Here is a 16,846-nt window from a genome sequence, read left to right on the forward strand (position 1 = left end):
TATAAAGTGATCTAGGGAACGTGATGTCGAGACACAGTAAATTTAATTCCATTGAATGAGCTCTCTCTGACGCAATCTAACCATTTCAAACAGCTCCATGCTGTTTTTTCCACACATTTTCGCCTTGTGATCTTCCTTGAGCCTTTTGGGGAATATTCTAAGTTGAATGCTATAGCACTACCGGAAGCACTGCAGTCGTTTTAAACAGCACACTGCTGCGATTCAGAAGTTGAAAAGAAGAAAATGGAAGAAAGCTCAGCCATGCTTTTCTAACCAAACTGTGTGTGTCATTGCTGTGTGGGGGAAGCTGTGTGTGAAAAGGTAAATAAGATCCTATTGCAGCTGGTTACTAAAATGGTTGTGTCCAAGATTAAACAAAAAATCCATTATCAACCGGCTACAAAACTGGATTTTAAGGGCTGTCTGAAAGGGGCCCAGGTATAGTAGAGCAAGCAATTAGTATATTTTATATAGATTAATTTTAATGATTTTTTAGTATTTTATTGTATTGGGGAACTGTATCTATATTTGTTGTAAGCTGCCCTGAGACCTCTTTGGACAGGGGTGACTCAGAAATCAAATAAACAAACATGTTCTGTCAAAGCATAATGCACAGGTTTTCCTTAAGCCCCCCAGACACTTGGTGCTAGAAGATCTTCCATATACTTGCTGGGAGAGCTGCAAGACACCTGGACCAGGTGACCCAGGCCACGAGTAGGAATCTTGGTTTCTACGGCTAAATTATCCTCTATTAATAGCTAAACCAGACTCACTTTGGCCTGAACAAGAAACAAAGGTATATAAAATGTTTTAATATTTCAGATAAAACTTTTGCGACATATTGACTGCATAAAAATAGTATAGGCAAGGCAAACTAAAACGTAACAGTTGCAGACTTAAAGTATAGATTGGCAACATTATCATTTTCTTTTAGGAAAGTTACATATGATTTGCAATATGCAACCACACACTTTTAAATTTCTGTAAATTCCTGGCACTTCCTCTTCATCATTTAATATTTTCAGTACCCCTAGGTTAAAAGATGACAATTCCCATCATGATCCAATTTCCACAACGATGCATCCTAGTCTCAGCTTCGGACTGCAACCCAGTGAAGCAGGAATGCTGGCGGTTAGGTCAGTTTAGGGCTCACTGGGAAAATGAACAGAACTAATCTGGCACAGATGGCTCACCAACAAGCCCAGCAGGTGGCACAGCCTTGACCAACACCTGTTTGCAGGAAAAGAGAGGCATCTTCCAAAAAAAAGGATGTAAATTCTGTAGCTGCGGGCCAAGATCCAAGATCCCCTGGTCTGAAGTCACTTCTTAACTCACATGAGCTCAAATTTTAATAAAACACACACACACAATTAGAATTTTCCCAGGCCAATCATATTTAGGCATGATAGCATTTGTTCAGTGTTTTTTCTTTAAAATGTAAACTCGGCTCTGATAGGCTTTCAGCGCTGTTCAAATCTGGTCTCTGCTCTAACCCACCAGTCTTCCCCCTTGTTGGACATCAGCATTCTGGACCCACAGCAGATTCCCCACTTATATCTGCCTGCTGTCAGCCTATATGGGCAAGCAAGAAGTACATTTACTCCAGGCAGCCGGTCAAGATGATGTTGATTGAAGCAGCGCCAGAAAGGTGCACCAGAGTTCAGTTTGTTCTACTGCTACTAAACCTGAATGGAGCTATTGCAGCACAACTGGATCGGTTTTCACCATGAAAGGAGGGGGGAAGGACAACCCCAAACAGCATGAAAAACAAACAAACAAAACAATCCCAAGTCCAATCTGAGCAGGCTACGTTTGTCTTGCACAGGAAGTAGAAATGGAACATTCCAACTCCAAAGGTTTGGCTCTTCAAATTATGGCTTGACAGAGCAGCCATCTTGCTTCTCTAAGGAGCGTGCCCACTGCAGGCCATCCAGGTAGACAAAGAAGAAGGAAGGCCTGTCATGGGTCGGACTGATGTTTGTTAGTCTTCTTCAGAAGTTTCTTCAGATTCGATGACATGAAGTAAGGCTTCTCGGCCGAACCATCATTACGCTCCAGGTCCTCCACTATAAAGAGAAACAAACCCCACCAACACCACCAAGGGACATGAAACGACTGTGTTAGAAAGCCACCCTCCCTGCAGAATCTACCACTGGAATTAGGAAGGCAATGATGAAGAATGAGTAGCAGCAATCTGATCCGATGGACACTAAAATATCTATTGCCCCTCTTTCCCCCCTTTCGGCTTAGGCTGGCTTACAAATCCAAATGTAAAATCTACAAGGTAAAAAAAAATGTTTTCAAAATGCCTCCAGCCTACATTCCGTGAAGGTTTCACACATGCTGAATCCACTTTCAATGCACTTTGCAGATGGATTTTACGGTGTGAGTTGGCAAGAGGCACTTGCCAATGACTGCTGGAGTGGATTGGCAGTGCCTTATTGAGCGCTCCCTAAGAAAGAAAATCAGCTTGTAGTGCTGACACAAAGCACATTCACAGTAAATCCAACTGCTAGGTTACAAAAGTATGCACCACCATGGTCAGACTGATCAAGTCTAAGAAAGGAGACAGTTGGACCATTTACGCACTGGAGGTTTCATGCCGGGCTGCAGGCTGGAGTTTTAGTCGTGGCAGGTTGTCCCTCCTCTTCTTGCAACCACATGGGGGAACATTTGGCCTGGTGTGCCTCATCCACCCCCAATTTGTGCTCCTGCACGGGAGCTGGGGCAGTGAAATTCCCAGTGCGTAAATGGTCTTGGTGAAGCAAAGGCAACTGACTGAAGGCACTCTGGGACCACCAGATTCTCAAGCAGAGCTGTGTCTGCGACACACACCTCCAGTGCAAATGCCTGCTCAACGCTATCCATCACACGTGGATCCAGCCCCTCCAACTGTCCTGACCAGCATTATCTCCATCTTGTCCAGATGCAGCTCCTGCCTCAGCCATTGGACCACAGAGGCAAAGCAAGGGTACAGAGCCAGGATGGATACCTCTGGAGGCTTAGATCATGGAATATAGAACAGGGTATCATCTGCATATTGAGGCCATCCCAGCCCCAAAGCTCCATCTTATTGGGCTGTCTCATAAATAATATTGCAATTGTCATTGCGCAGAGTATGGGAAGCAAGCAGGATGAACTAGAAGTCCCCTAAAGGAAGGGGACTATGATCTAATAGGCATTTCAGAAACTTGGTGGAATAACTCCCACAACTGGAATAATAGGACTGAGTGGTACAATTTATTTTAAAGGGACACACAAAGAAGGGAGAGGAGTAGCATTATATGTTAAGAACGTATATACTTGTGAGAAAATACGTGTGTCTAAAAATGAAAGTTTAGCTGAGAGTCTTTGGGTAAAAATAAAAGGAGTGGGAAATAATGTGGTACTATGGCAGGGGTCTGCTATAGACCACTAGGCCTGGCAGAGGAATAGGATGAGATGCTCCTAGGCCAGATTACAAAGTTCTCAGAGAGACAGGACCTAGTGGTCATGGGAGATTTCAATTACCCAGACATCTGTTGGAAGACCAGCTCTGCTAAAAATAGAAAGTCCAATACATTCTTGACTTGTCTTGCTAACAACTTCATTTCCCAGAAAGTGGAAGGGGCAACCAGGGGCTCTGCTGTTTTAGACTTGATTCTCACCAATAGGGAAGAACTGGTTGATGGGGTAAAAGCTGTGGGCACGCTTGGTAGAGGTGAGGGCAATATATAAATAAATAAATTTTGGATGATCATGTGGAAGACCAAAGCTGTATGTAGTCACACATACAGGCTGGATTACAGGATAGCAAATTTTAACAAACTTGGATAGAATGGGCAAATGTTGTCCCCATCTTCAAGAAGGGGGAAAAGGAGGATCTGGGTAACTACTGACCTGTTAGCTTGACATCTGTAGCTGGCAAAATTTTGGAACAAATCATCAAACAGGCGGTCCTTGAGCAGCTAGAACAGAGAGCTTTCTAAGCAGGGTTTCACACTTTTTTTGAGTAAGTGACTGCCTTGCTGGATCAGGGGAATGCTGTGGACTTAGCTTATCTCAATTTTAGTAAGGCTCCACATGATATTATGTTGACAAGTTGGTAAAATGCAGTATGGATCCTAATTTTATCAGGTGGATTGATAACTGGTTGACAGATCTTACCCAAAGGGTACTTGTTAATGGTTCAGCATCCTCTTGGAGGAGAGTCTCAAGTGGAGTGCCCCAAGGATCTGTCTAGGGGCCCTGTGTTGTTCAACATATTTATATATGATTTGGATGAGGGTTTAGAGGGGATACTTATTAAATTTGCAGACAATACTAAACTGGGAGGGGTAGCAAACACAACTGAAGACAATTAGGATACAAAATGATATTGATAGGCTCAAGAACTGGGCAAAACTGAATTAAATGAAATTCATTAGGGATAAATGTAAAGTTCAGCATTTAGGTAGGAAAAATCATGAGCACCAATATAGGATGGGGGAGACTTGTCTTGGCAGTAGTACGTGTGAAAAGGATCTGGGGGTCTTAGTAGACCAGACACTGAACATGAGTCATCAGTGTGACTTGGTGGGTAAAAAGGCAAGTGGGATTTTGGGCTATATCAAAGTAAGTATTGTGTCCAGATCACGGAATGTGATGGTCCTGCTTTACTGTGTTCTGGTTTGGCCTCACTTGGAGTCCTGTGTTCAGTTTTGGGGACCCCAGTTGAAGAGGGATGTAGACAAACTGGAGTGTGTCCAGAGGAGGGCAACAATGTGGGAACGAATGACATGTCCCTGAATACCATCGCTCCTATTAAAAAGACTATCAAGATCTGGGGAGGAAGCTCAAGCAAATGGGGACCCAAGTGGTATTCTCTTCAATCTTGCCTGTCAAGGGAAGAGGAGTGCATCGGGAGAGGAATATAATGGAGGTGAATCACTGGCTGCGTACTTGGTGCCGGCAGGAGAGATTTGGTTTCTGGGACCATGGGATAGGCTTTCTTGAGGAAGGCCTACTAGCACCTGATGGACTGCACTTATCGAAACTGGGGAAGAATGTGTTTGGCAGGAACCTGGGGAGATTCATCAGGAGAGCTTTAAACTAAAGCCACTAGGGGAAGGAGACAATCAACATAGGGAGTGTATGGAAGGAAAACTATCGGAGGCAGCCCAACCGGCAAGGCCAGCTCATAGGGAACCAAAAGTAAAAGGATTCAGATGTCTTTATACTAACGCCCGAAGCATGGGCAATAAAAAGGAAGAGCTGGAACTTCTCATGCTGATGGAAAGGTATGATCTAGTAGGCATCACAGAAACTTGGTGGAATGATTCTCATGACTGGAATGTAATGGTGGATGGATATGAACTGTTCAGAAAAAACAGAATAGATTGAAGAGGTGGAGGAGTGGCACTGTATGTGAAGAAAGGGCTTACCTGTCAGGAAATTCTAGTGAAGGAGAGCATATCTACAGTGGAAAGCATCTGGGTGAAAATAAGCGAGGGGAAAACAAACAGTGTGGTGGTTGGTGTCTGCTACCGACCGCCTGACCAATGAGAGGATGTGGATGCTGCACTTTGTGAGCAGCTTGAGAAAATATCCAAGCGGCAGGACCTTGTCATCATGGGTGACTTCAATTTCCCAGATGTGTGCTGGGAAACAAACTCTGCGAAGCGTCCTCAGTCATGCAAGTTTCTGACCTGCCTGGCTGACAATTTCATTTATCAAATGGTAGATGAACCCACAAGAGGTTCAGCCATACTGGACTTAATACTGACCAACAGGCAAGAGTTGGTGGATGAGGTGAAGGAGGTGGGGACCCTAGGGGGAAGTGACCATGTCCTCATAGAATTCCTTTTGAGATGGGGAGCCAAGGAAGCTTGTAGCCAGACGCGGATGTTGGATTTTCATAGGCCAAACTTTAATAAACTCAGAGACATGATGAGTGTCATACCATGGACGAGAATGCTGGAAGGGAAGGGAGCATGTGAAGGTTGGGCGCTACTCAAACAAGAGCTATTGCATGCTCAATCAATGACTATTCCAAAAATACGAAAACACTGCAGGAGCTCTAAGAAGCCTATTTGGATGAACAAAGAACTTCAAGAGGAACTAAGAAAGAAAAGGAAAATGTTCAGGAAATGGAGGGAAGGACAGAGCTCTAAAGAAGAGTACCTACAGGTTACTAGGCACTGTAGATCAATCATCAGAAAGGCCAAAGCTGAGAGTGAGCTACGATTGGCCAGGGAAGCCCATTGTAACAAGAAAAGATTTTTCAGTTATGTGAGGAGCAAACGTAAAGTAAAGGAGGCAATAGGCCCACTGCTGGGTGCGGATGGACAAACTCTAACGAAAGATGCAGAGAAAGCAGAAAGGCTTAGTGCCTATTTTACATCTGTTTTTTCCCACAGGTCAAAGTGTTTAGGCACATCTAGAGATGGCTGTAGCCAAAGGATAGTGTCTGGGTGGCAGGTTAACATGGATAGAGAGGTTGTCGAGAGGCATTTAGCTGCACTGGATGAGTTCAAATCCCCTGGTCCAGATGAAATGCACCCGAGAGTACTCAAAGAACTTTCCAGAGAACTTGCACAGCCCTTGTCCATCATCTTCGGAACCTCTTTAAGGACTGGAGATGTCCCGGAGGACTGGAAAAGAGCAAACGTTATTCCGATCTTCAAAAAAGGGAGGAAGGATGACCCGGGAAACTACAGACCAGTGAGTCTGACCTCTGTTGTGGGGAAGATAATGGAGCAGATATTAAAGGGAGCAATCTGCAAACATCTGGAGGACAATTTGGTGATCCAAGGAAGTCAGCATGGATTTGTCTCCAACAGGTCCTGCCAGACCAACCTAGTTTCCTTTTTTGACCAAGTAACAGGTTTGCTGGATCGGGGAAATTTGGTTGATGTCATTTACTTGGATTTTAGTAAAGCTTTTGACAAGGTTCCCCATGATGTTCTGATGGATAAGTTGAAGGACTGCAATCTGGATTTTCAGATCGTTAGGTGGATAGGGAATTGGTTAGGGAACCGCACTCAAAGAGTTGTTGTCAATGGTGTTTCATCAGACTGGAGAGAGGTGAGTAGCGGGGTACCTCAGGGTTCGGTGCTCGGCCCGGTACTTTTTAACATATTTATTAATGATCTAGATGAGGGGGTGGAGGGACTACTCATCAAGTTTGCAGATGACACCAAATTGGGAGGACTGGCAAATACTCCGGAAGATAGAGACAGAATTCAACGAGATCTGAACACAATGGAAAAATGGGCAAATGAGAACAAGATGCAATTTAATAAAGATAAGTGTAAAGTTCTGCATCTGGGTCAGAAAAATGAAAAGCATGCCTACTGGATGGGGGATACGCTTCTAGGTAGCACTGTGTGTGAACGAGACCTTGGGGTACTTGTGGATTGTAAACTAAACATGAGCAGGCAGTGTGATGCAGCGGTAAAAAAGGCGAATGCCATTTTGGGCTGTATCAACAGAGGCATCACATCAAAATCACAAGATGTCATAGTCCCATTGTATACGGCACTGGTCAGACCACACCTGGAGTACTGTGTGCAGTTCTGGAGGCCTCACTTCAAGAAGGATGTCGATAAAATTGAAAGGGTACAGAGGAGAGCGACGAAGATGAGCTGGGGCCAAGGGACCAAGCCCTATGAAGATAGGTTGAGGGACTTGGGAATGTTCAGCCTGGAGAAAAGGAGGTTGAGAGGGGACGTGATAGCCCTCTTTAAGTATGTGAAAGGTTGGAGGATGGCAGGATGCTGTTTCTGTTGGCTGCAGAGGAAAGGACACGCAGTAATGGGTTTAAACTACAAATACGATATAGGCTAGATATCAGGGAAAAAAATTTCACAGAGTAGTTCAGCAGTGGAATAGGCTGCCTAAGGAGGTGGTGAGCTCCCCCTCACTGGCAGTCTTCAAGCAAAGGTTGGATACACACTTTTCTTGGATGCTTTAGGATGCTTAGGGCTAATCCTGCGTTGAGCAGGGGGTTGGACTAGATGGCCTGTATGGCCCCTTCCAACTCTATGATTCTATGATTCTATGAACAAAGATGATGAGGGGTTTGAAGACCAAGTATAAGGAAAGGTTGGGGGAGTTTGGTCTGTTTAGCCTGGAGAAAAGATAACTGAGAGGGGATCTGATAACCAGGTATTTAGAAGGCAGCCATGCAGAGGATGGAGTAGAGTTGTTCTCTCTTGCCCCGGAGGGACAGACCAGAACCAATGGGATGAAATTAATTCAAAAGAAATTCCGTCTAAACATCCGGAAGAAGTTCCTCACAGTTAGAGCGGTTTCTCAGTGGAACAGGCTTCCTCAGGAGGTAGTGGGTTCTCCATCTTTGGAAATTTTAAAACAGAGGCTGGATAGCCATCTGACAGAGAGGCTGATTATGTGAAGTTTCAAGGGGGTGGCAGGTTACAGTGGATGAGCGATAGGGTTGTGAGTGCCCTGCAATTTGTGGGGGGTTGGACTAGATGACCCAGGAGGTCGCTTCCAACTCTATGATTCTATGTCCACAGTATTCCCCTGTTCTAGCAAGGTGGTAAGTTTCTCAACAAAAGAGATAAGTTTAGTCTGATATGACTTGTTCTTGAGAAAGCCATGCTGACTCTTATGAATTACAGCCATCCGCTCTAGGTGCTCAAGGACCAACTGTTTGATGAGTTGTTCTAAAATTTTGCCAGCTATAGACATCAAGCTGATGGGTCAGTAGTTACCTGGATCCTCCTTTTTCCTCTTCTTGAAGATGGGGACAACATGTGCCTGCCTCCAAAATTCTGGTACTTTTCCTCTTCTCAAAAAACTGTTAAATATAATGGTCAGAAGCTCAGAAATTACACTTGCAAGTTCTTTTAGTACCCTTGAATGCAATTCATTTGGTCCAGAGGATACAGGGTTCCTAGGCTACAACTCCCATCCCTCATCATGTGAAATGATTTTGCCACATTGAGCATGATTTCCCTTGCAAGAGAAGACTGAGAAGAAGGAATTGAGCTGTTCTGCCCTCTCTTCATCACCTGTTACCTTTTACAATGTCGCCATAATGGTCCTACCATGCCCCTCTTTTTTATTTTGAATATAACTGAAGAATCCTTTTAGCATTTTTGGTAGCCTAAGCTTGTAGCTTTATCTTTTCTAACACTCTCCCTACATGTATTGGTTATTTGTTTATATTCCTCCTTGGTTATAAAGTCCTCCTTACAGTTCCTAAATGAGTCTTTTTTATTATTCAATCCTTTTGAAAGTTGCTTATGGAGCCATCCTGTTTTTTTTAAGTTCCTCCCAATTTTCCTTCTCAAGGGAATTGTCTGCGATTGTGCCTTCAGTATTTCACTTTTGAGAAACTCCCAGCCTTCTTGGACTTCCATATTCTTAAGTTTTTTCTGTCCATGGGATTCTACCCAACATAACTTTGTTAACATTTGCTCTCCTGAAGTCCAGCCTGTATGTGTGACTCCGTACAGCTTTTCTCTTCCCTAAGATCATAAAGTCCGAAATTACATGGTCACTACTACCAAGCACACCCACAACTTTTCTTTCATCAGTTCTCTATTGGTAAGAATCAAGCCTAAAATTGCAGACCCCTCAGTTGCCCCTTCCACTTCCTGGAAAATTACTCTTAAACAAACATATATGACCCCTCCCACGATTGAAGAGGCAATGGCGGCGTTTTAGAATAAATTCATTTTTAACCCACATTATACTTTAGGATTATATTATTATTTATTTTATTGTTATTGTGTTATTTTATACTTCTGTTATTATCTGCTCTGACTCTTTGGGGGAAAGGTTGGATACAAATAAAATATTATGATTGTTATTATTATTTCCTTAAACCAAAGTGGCCATGGAAGAGAGGGGGCATGTTGATCCACATCGCAGGGCTGTGTGGCTCAGGGTCAGAGCCTCTGCTTGGCATGCAGAAGGTCCAGGTTTAGTCTCCGGTGACAAAGAACCAGTCAGCAGGGGATGTGGGAGACCCTTGCCTGAGACCCTGGAGAGCCGCTGCCAGTCTTGACAAGGCTGACCTTGATGGACGGATAGTGATCCAGGATGAGGCAGCCTCATGTGTGTCACTCAACCAAACAAAGACATTTCAACCTGGGGAAATGGCAGCGGGAAGACCAAATCAAAGCTCAAAGCACTAGGAAATGTTAGTTCTCCCAACATTATATCTGCAACTCTGAGCAACAGTTCAGCCTTCTCTTCCACATCATTTTCCTGAGCCAAAGTGGCAATGGGGTAGTGGTGGGGAGAAGGGACATTTACAGCCCCACCCTGGGGCAAACAAGCCCCCTTTAACAACAGCAACATGTTTATAGCCCACCCTTCCCGGTTGGCTAAGGGTAGCCATTTCAGTTTGGAAAAATGGTGCAGGAGGGAAGGTTGAAAGCTCTGCTTCTGCCACTCTGCAATGAGGCAGCAAGGACATCTCATCACACATTTATGAAGGTCTATGAGATGGCAGTGAAATTGGTGAAGTGTGAATTCTTCGCAGCGGAAATCACGTCCACAAGCTCTCGCCCAGCACGATTATTTAGGGTACTCTCCCCTCAATATGCACCGTCTAGCCCAGCTGGTTCGGGGCTTTGGGCTGGGTTGTCACCAATATGTGGATGACACCCAGCTCTACCTCCTGATGGATGGACGGACTGCCCCCCGGATACATTGGCCAGTTGTATGGAAGCAGTGACTGGATGGCTCAGGCAGAGCCATCTGAAACTCAACCCCTCCAAGATGGAGGTCCTCTAGCTGGGTGGAAGGGGGCGGGTTTAGGAAGTGCATCTCCCCTGACTGGATGGGGTGCTACTAACAGCTGCACTGGTTGCCAGGAATTTGAGGGTGATCTTTGATGCCTCCCTTTCAATGGAGGCTCAGATCATGAAAGTAGCCCAAACTACATTTTTCCATCTCCGCCAAACACGGCTACCTGCCTTTGGAACATTTGACCAGTGATCCATGCAATGATCACTTCCAGATTCTGACATTTGTAACTCGCTCTACGCAGGCCTACCCTGGTCTTTGACCTGGAAATTGCAACTGGTACAGAATGCAGCTGTGAGAGTCCTCACTAGGACAACTTGGGGAGCCCATATCCAGCCGGTGCTGCAACAGCTGTATTGTTACTGGTTTGCTTTCACATCAAGTTCAAGGTTCTAGTTTCTACCTTTAAGGCTATATGTGGCCTAGGTCCCACCTATTTGAGAGGGTACTTATCTGCTTATACCCCCCGCAGAGCTTTCCGCTCTGCAGGTATGAACTTGCTGGTAGTCCTGGGCCCCTGGAACATCTGTCTGGCCTCGACCAGAGCCATGGCAATGAGGCTTAGTATTAATGGGTTTTTTTTAGGAGGCCTGAGACTCGGATTACATTGCCATCTGTTTGCTTGTTTGTATGTGGATTTTAGGGGTTATATTGTACTTTACAGTTTCATTGTAAACCACCGCAAGACAGTACTCCCAGGAGCGTTGGTATATAAATTAAAATATACGTAAATACAATCAAGCCTCAGAGTATTTGTAAATGTTAGTTCCCAAACCATCACATTGGTCTGTGAGCAGTTTGGTTGGGGAGGACTTACCCACCTTGTGGCCGATGCCATGTCTGAGCTTCCCAAGATGCAATACACAAAAGGAACCCTAATCCCACAGTACAGTGGCCACAACCTCTGACGAACAATTGTTTTTTCATCGCTGTTTTCTCCCCAGCCTCAGTAATGCCTACTCCATTATACATCTAGCTCATTTATTCTTTGCACCACCCACCCACCTGTCAGAACCCTATTGTTTCTGCCATTATTTAGTAATGTGTATGTAGAGTATCACCCCTGTAGGGATTGGGGCAGTTTGTCTCCTCTTGCTTTATGGCCCCTGATGTTCCTTCCTGCATTCCACCCCTCCTCTCTACCTCACCACTAACCAACCCTTTGCTGTTGAGCCAAATCCCTTATCTGACTGCTATGGCTATTTGATGTTCTCTCGTTTCTGCTAGATTCCCATGGGGGGGGGGGAGGGCAGGGTTTGGGATATATGTGAAGATCTGTATCTTTGGCTTCAGTTTTAACAATGTTTTGATGAGAGTACTTTCCTGCAAGAGCAGTTGAAGATCCTTTTCTGAGCAGTTGAAGATCCTCAAATACCCACCTGAAAGAAGGCAGGCCTAGCAATGCCAACCCCCCTAATTTATCACTGTTCTGGAGTTTTAATCTGTAGCAGTGGGAAAGAGCAAGAGTCCAGGAATGCTTGAAAGACTAACAGAACTTTTGGCAGGGGAGGAGCTTTTGAGAATTACCGTTCACTTCGGATATCTGAAAAGGTGAGCAGTGACTCACGAAGACTCCTGAGCTGCCACCGATTTTGTTAGTTTTTAAGGTGCTCCTGGCCTCCTGTCCTTTTCTGCTGTCGTTGTTCTGTGATTCGGTGTTTGTCTACTTGTGCTCCAAGTCGGCTGGCACACAGCTGCCTTAATCCCCCAGCAGGGGAAAGAGCTGAGGCTATAACCTGGAGCAGGTTAACAGAATTCTATAAAGGAGCAGATACAAAAATGGATGCACTCCCAGTTAATGTGATGAAAAACAAAGCAAAATGTTTGATCGGGGGGATGAATTTAATAGCTTTATCTGAAATAAGGAGTTCCAGGCCTGTTGCCAGCCCACGACTCAAGCAGTCCAAACATGTCATTGCCAAAGTTGCACGTTGGTCACCCTCAAGCATGGTAAGTCATGCTAATCCATCTGTTTCGGACCCCTGAAGGGTCAATTGGGAAAGGTGCTACTAGGCCTAGGCTACTGAGAGCCAGGAGCAAAGATCAGCAAGCCCCAGTAGCTTGGGCAACCCTGAGGGGGTCACTATGCTTGCATCTGGCCACTGGCAAAAGCAATGGGTGCTTAAGCAACAGGGAAGACGCTGCCAAGCAAGGGCATCTCTGGCCAGGCCCATGCAAATGGTTCCCCGTGGCATGCAGCCTGTCATGCTCACAGGCTCTTGCGATTTCCCTATACAGTCCCTGCAAATAATCCTTATGTCAGCCTAGAACCTAAGGACTGCATTCAATTTCTATCTCTAAATCAGAATTCCCCAACCTGTGGACACCAGGGCACCCACTGGTACTCTCCTTGGTGCCTGCCAAGCTTTTAAAGAGAGGATGGGGCCATTGTAAGACAGGACTTGGTACTGGCTTCTCTTAATCAAGTGAAAGGGCTTTCCCCTGGAGGATGCTTTAGGATGCTTAGGGCTGATCCTGCGTTGAGCAGGAGGTTGGACTAGATGGCCTGTATGGCCCCTTCCAACTCTATGATTCTATGATTCTATGAGTCTGTGATTCTATGAGCAACCGGGATTTCCTTAGTGTGCAGATCCATCCTCTTTCGGGATTCCCTTCTTGGGAACTGTGAGGAGAAACATATTTCATTTGTCACCAATTCAAGGGGCAGCCCTTCGGGGTTTGGCTCTGCTTCCCATAGAAGACATTTTGGAGTGGTCCTCACCACCTTCCTCTCCAAGTTCCAAAGGTGTCCACAGTCTCAAAAAGGCAGGCTGGTGACCTCTGCTCTAAAGCTTCCTCAGAAGACTGGGCAGGAGGGAGTCACTGAATCAAACCAACTGTCTGGGAAGCTAGCAAGAAGAGTTTCTCTTTGCACAAAGTCAAGCTACAGAGGAACCAGCAGACTTGCATTCAGATCAGACTACTCAGCAAGGCAGAATAATCTCAACAGCAGACTAGGACTGCGAAAGGATTCAAGTATTTATTGAATTTTATTGACAGATTAAGGCAGCTTGCAAAGAGCATATAAAATTTCCAGATTGCAAAAAATGTTTTCAAAAGAAAAGTATAAAGGAAGACCAACCACAAAGGCTTCAAAAGTTAACGAAGCCCAAGGCTGTCCACCGAACAAGGATGCAGACCAGGCTTCAGAAGAAAGGACCCAGAAAGGAATTATTCCATGCACACAAAACCCTTGCCTGCTTCCTCAGCTGCTCTGCTGGAATCCTCCCCCAACTTGGGAAACGGCTTCCTGCCGAACCTGATCCAACTGAAGCTGGCCCATGATGCAGGCCCCTTGGAAGTCACTGTACAGAACCCTGCAGCAACCAATCTTTAAATGCACAGGCCAGGCAGAGTTTCAACTGAAGAGAGGAAGGAACGATGAACCATCCACACAGGGAAGCTCATGTGCTCCATGTGAACTGTTTGTATTGGTTGTTTAAATAGGTAGCTTTGTTACAGTGAGGATTTTGAGGATGGCAGAAATTTAAAAGCCCCACATAATGCAAGAGCAGAGAAACTGGGGGCCCGCTCCAGGCTAAGTAGGCCAAACTCAACTTCATGCCTCTGATATCTGAATATTGGCAGTGTCATTCATTCAAGGGAGAAGTTCTGGCATGGGAGTTTGAGGCTGCTGGGAAGGGCCCGTCCCCTGCCCCTCACTCAGGCAGAATGGTGGAGGCACAAGGCCTATGCCCCATCCACGTGATGGGCTGGCCCCTATTCTTGGCTTTCAGCACTTCTAGAAGATTCTAGGCTCCCCTTCAGAAGGATCTCGCTCAGTGCCGGGGACATGTAATAAGGCCGCTCAGGAGAGCCATCATTCCTTTCCAGATCTTCGCCTTTGGGGATCCCATGGAGAAAGCAGCCCACAGAAGGATGAAGCAGACAGACGGTGGGCAGAAAGCAGAACAAAGACAAGCAAAGAGAGGAGAAAGAGAGAGAAAGGGAAATGTACAATTAGTTGTCATTAGATCCACCACCAGAAAAAAGAACAAGACCCCTCAGGACATGAAAGGTATTTCTGCTACCAAGCAGCAAGTGAGATTTGGCTAAATTAACTGATGATGGCACAGCAGAGAGGGGAACAAGGAGGATTAATTGTAGGCCACCACAAAAGGACCTGAGATTTTGTCATCAAAGTACCCACCCCCCAATTGGAGGGCAGACAGCAGAAAAGAGGCCTTTAAAATAGAACATTATATAATTCTAGTATGGGGAGGTTATTTTCTTTATAGATGCAGGAAATGTAAAAGCTCACCTTTAGCATCTTATTGGTGTTGACATTTCTGGCTGAGACGAGCCACTGGTTTACTCTTATCTAATGAGACTTCTGGGAAAAGTGCTTCTATTTGGGCACGTCTAAGAAAGTTGGCCAACATTTTTTACAAAGGAATCTGTGGTGCAAATTAATTTCTGGAAGATATCAAGCTGTGGCTCTAACAGTTAACCCCTAAAATGCCCCAGGCCAATAATAGCCACAAGGAAAATAAGAGAATCTCCATATTTCATTTATAATAAAGTGTTCAGAAACTGTTTTCTAAAGGATTTTGGGGTGCTGAATAAATTTGTGGTGTGCCTTTAACACCAGTCCATGAACATTCCAAAAGCCAAGTTTTAATGGTTGCTCCACAGCTGTATGAATAATGAAACTGCTGGATTTAGTTGCTATCGTTCCCAAATCTGCCTGGATCAGTGGCAGAGCATCTGCTTGGTACATAGAAGGTCCCATGTCCAACACCCGGCATCTCCAAGTGAGAGGACCAAGAGGAAGGTGATGTGCTAGGCACCTGCATACATTTCTGGAGAGTCACTAGCACTCTGAGTGAACAATCATAACTTTAATGGACTAAAAGCATGATTCAGCACTCCCTCTACTCCTGGGGAGGCGAAGAAGAAACTAGACTGTGAGTCAAGGGAGCGGGAAGGCAAGCTAAGGCTGAAGTAGGCCTGTTCCTGCCCTCCAGATGATTTTTCAAGACTCACACAAACTCAGCAGCAGGGACACAACCACAGGAAACAGCCTTCTACTGAATCACTTGTCTGCTTGGTTTTTCACAAACTTCTTGGCAAACCACAAGCCAAAGTTTGTGAGCTGCTTTGTGCCCATCTCTAATGGCAACGACAGGTCACAGCAGCATGAAAATGCAGAGCAACTGGTCATAACTAGGGTTGGGCACCAGTCCGAAGCAGCTAGTGCCGCAGCGCAGGGGGGAGGGGTGGCGCCGGTGCCCGTGCGCCGATTGGCGCAGCTGGGACAGGAAAGGCTGAATCAGCCTGCAAAGATTGCACTTTAGTGCTCCCCCAAGTGTCAGGGTGGGACTTGGCGTCCTACAGAGGAAAGCTCATTTGGTGCAATACATTTCTGGGGTCTCTTCTTTTCAGAGCCATGAATTGGCCCTCCAAACCACGTGATGTCGCCATGTTCCAGGGATGCAGCTGACCACGCATTTTTGACAGCCATTCCTCAGGGGCCCATTTTGAAGATGTAAACTTCCAGGCACATGCTGGTTGGGATTCAACCTCCATCTCATTTAGGAAACAGGGTCCAAGGCCTGTACTGTACAGGTAGTATTACAAATTCTCTAGTTTTTCTTGAGGCTGTGTGATTGGGATCATTTTGGAATGTTAACAGAGAGAGAGTGTGCTTGCCAGACACAATAGATTCAGCACCACAAAGCACTTTGGAAAGTAGCTTCTTTGTCTATTTCGCTCAGTCAGTACAAGCCTTGTCTTGTTTTTTGCAGCCATTAAGAGACTGGCATTTTCAAGTTTAATTTTATAGCATATAGTAGGATGGAGTATGGTTTTTGGGGGAAGAATTTGACAGCTTTTACTAAAAAAAGGCCTATGAATAACATACTTTCTCAAAATCTCACTACACTACTAGGGAAGGTGCTTCACATCTGCAACCTCTCCCAGCAGACTTCCACATGAGGCACTTACAAACTTGCCTTTTCTCAGCAAGCCAAGAATGGGGCAAGTGTGGCTGAAAATAGCTGGCCCCACACTTGGCTTTCCCACACACTCAATCATTCACTTCCCATCCTCTTTCAGTGCCCTCTGCAACTAAGTTTCAGAAGAGTTGGTGCTTATTTGCCAC

The 16,846-nt window shown here is 45.3% G+C and overlaps 1 protein-coding gene across 8 annotated transcripts in view; it reads right to left on the reverse strand.

Annotated features, from left to right (window-relative positions):
* SLC44A2 (solute carrier family 44 member 2 (CTL2 blood group)) overlaps nt 1–16,846 on the reverse strand; it is a 97,654-nt gene that overhangs the window by 9,045 nt on the left and 71,763 nt on the right. Inside the window, exon 22 of one of the 8 annotated variants that reach the window (XM_077346127.1) lies at nt 793–2,066. The exons of 6 other annotated variants lie outside the window; for them this stretch is intronic. In XM_077346127.1, the coding sequence (XP_077202242.1) occupies nt 1,960–2,066 (107 nt within the window). In that variant the 3' untranslated portion in view covers nt 793–1,959. Of the gene's footprint in view, nt 1–792; nt 2,067–13,704; nt 14,586–16,846 lie in introns of those variants that run through there. One more of the 8 variants, XM_077346126.1, reaches the window with a different exon arrangement.

The sequence above is a fragment of the Paroedura picta genome, chromosome 7, assembly GCF_049243985.1.
Source record: "Paroedura picta isolate Pp20150507F chromosome 7, Ppicta_v3.0, whole genome shotgun sequence".
Classification (NCBI taxonomy): Eukaryota; Metazoa; Chordata; class Lepidosauria; order Squamata; family Gekkonidae; genus Paroedura; species Paroedura picta.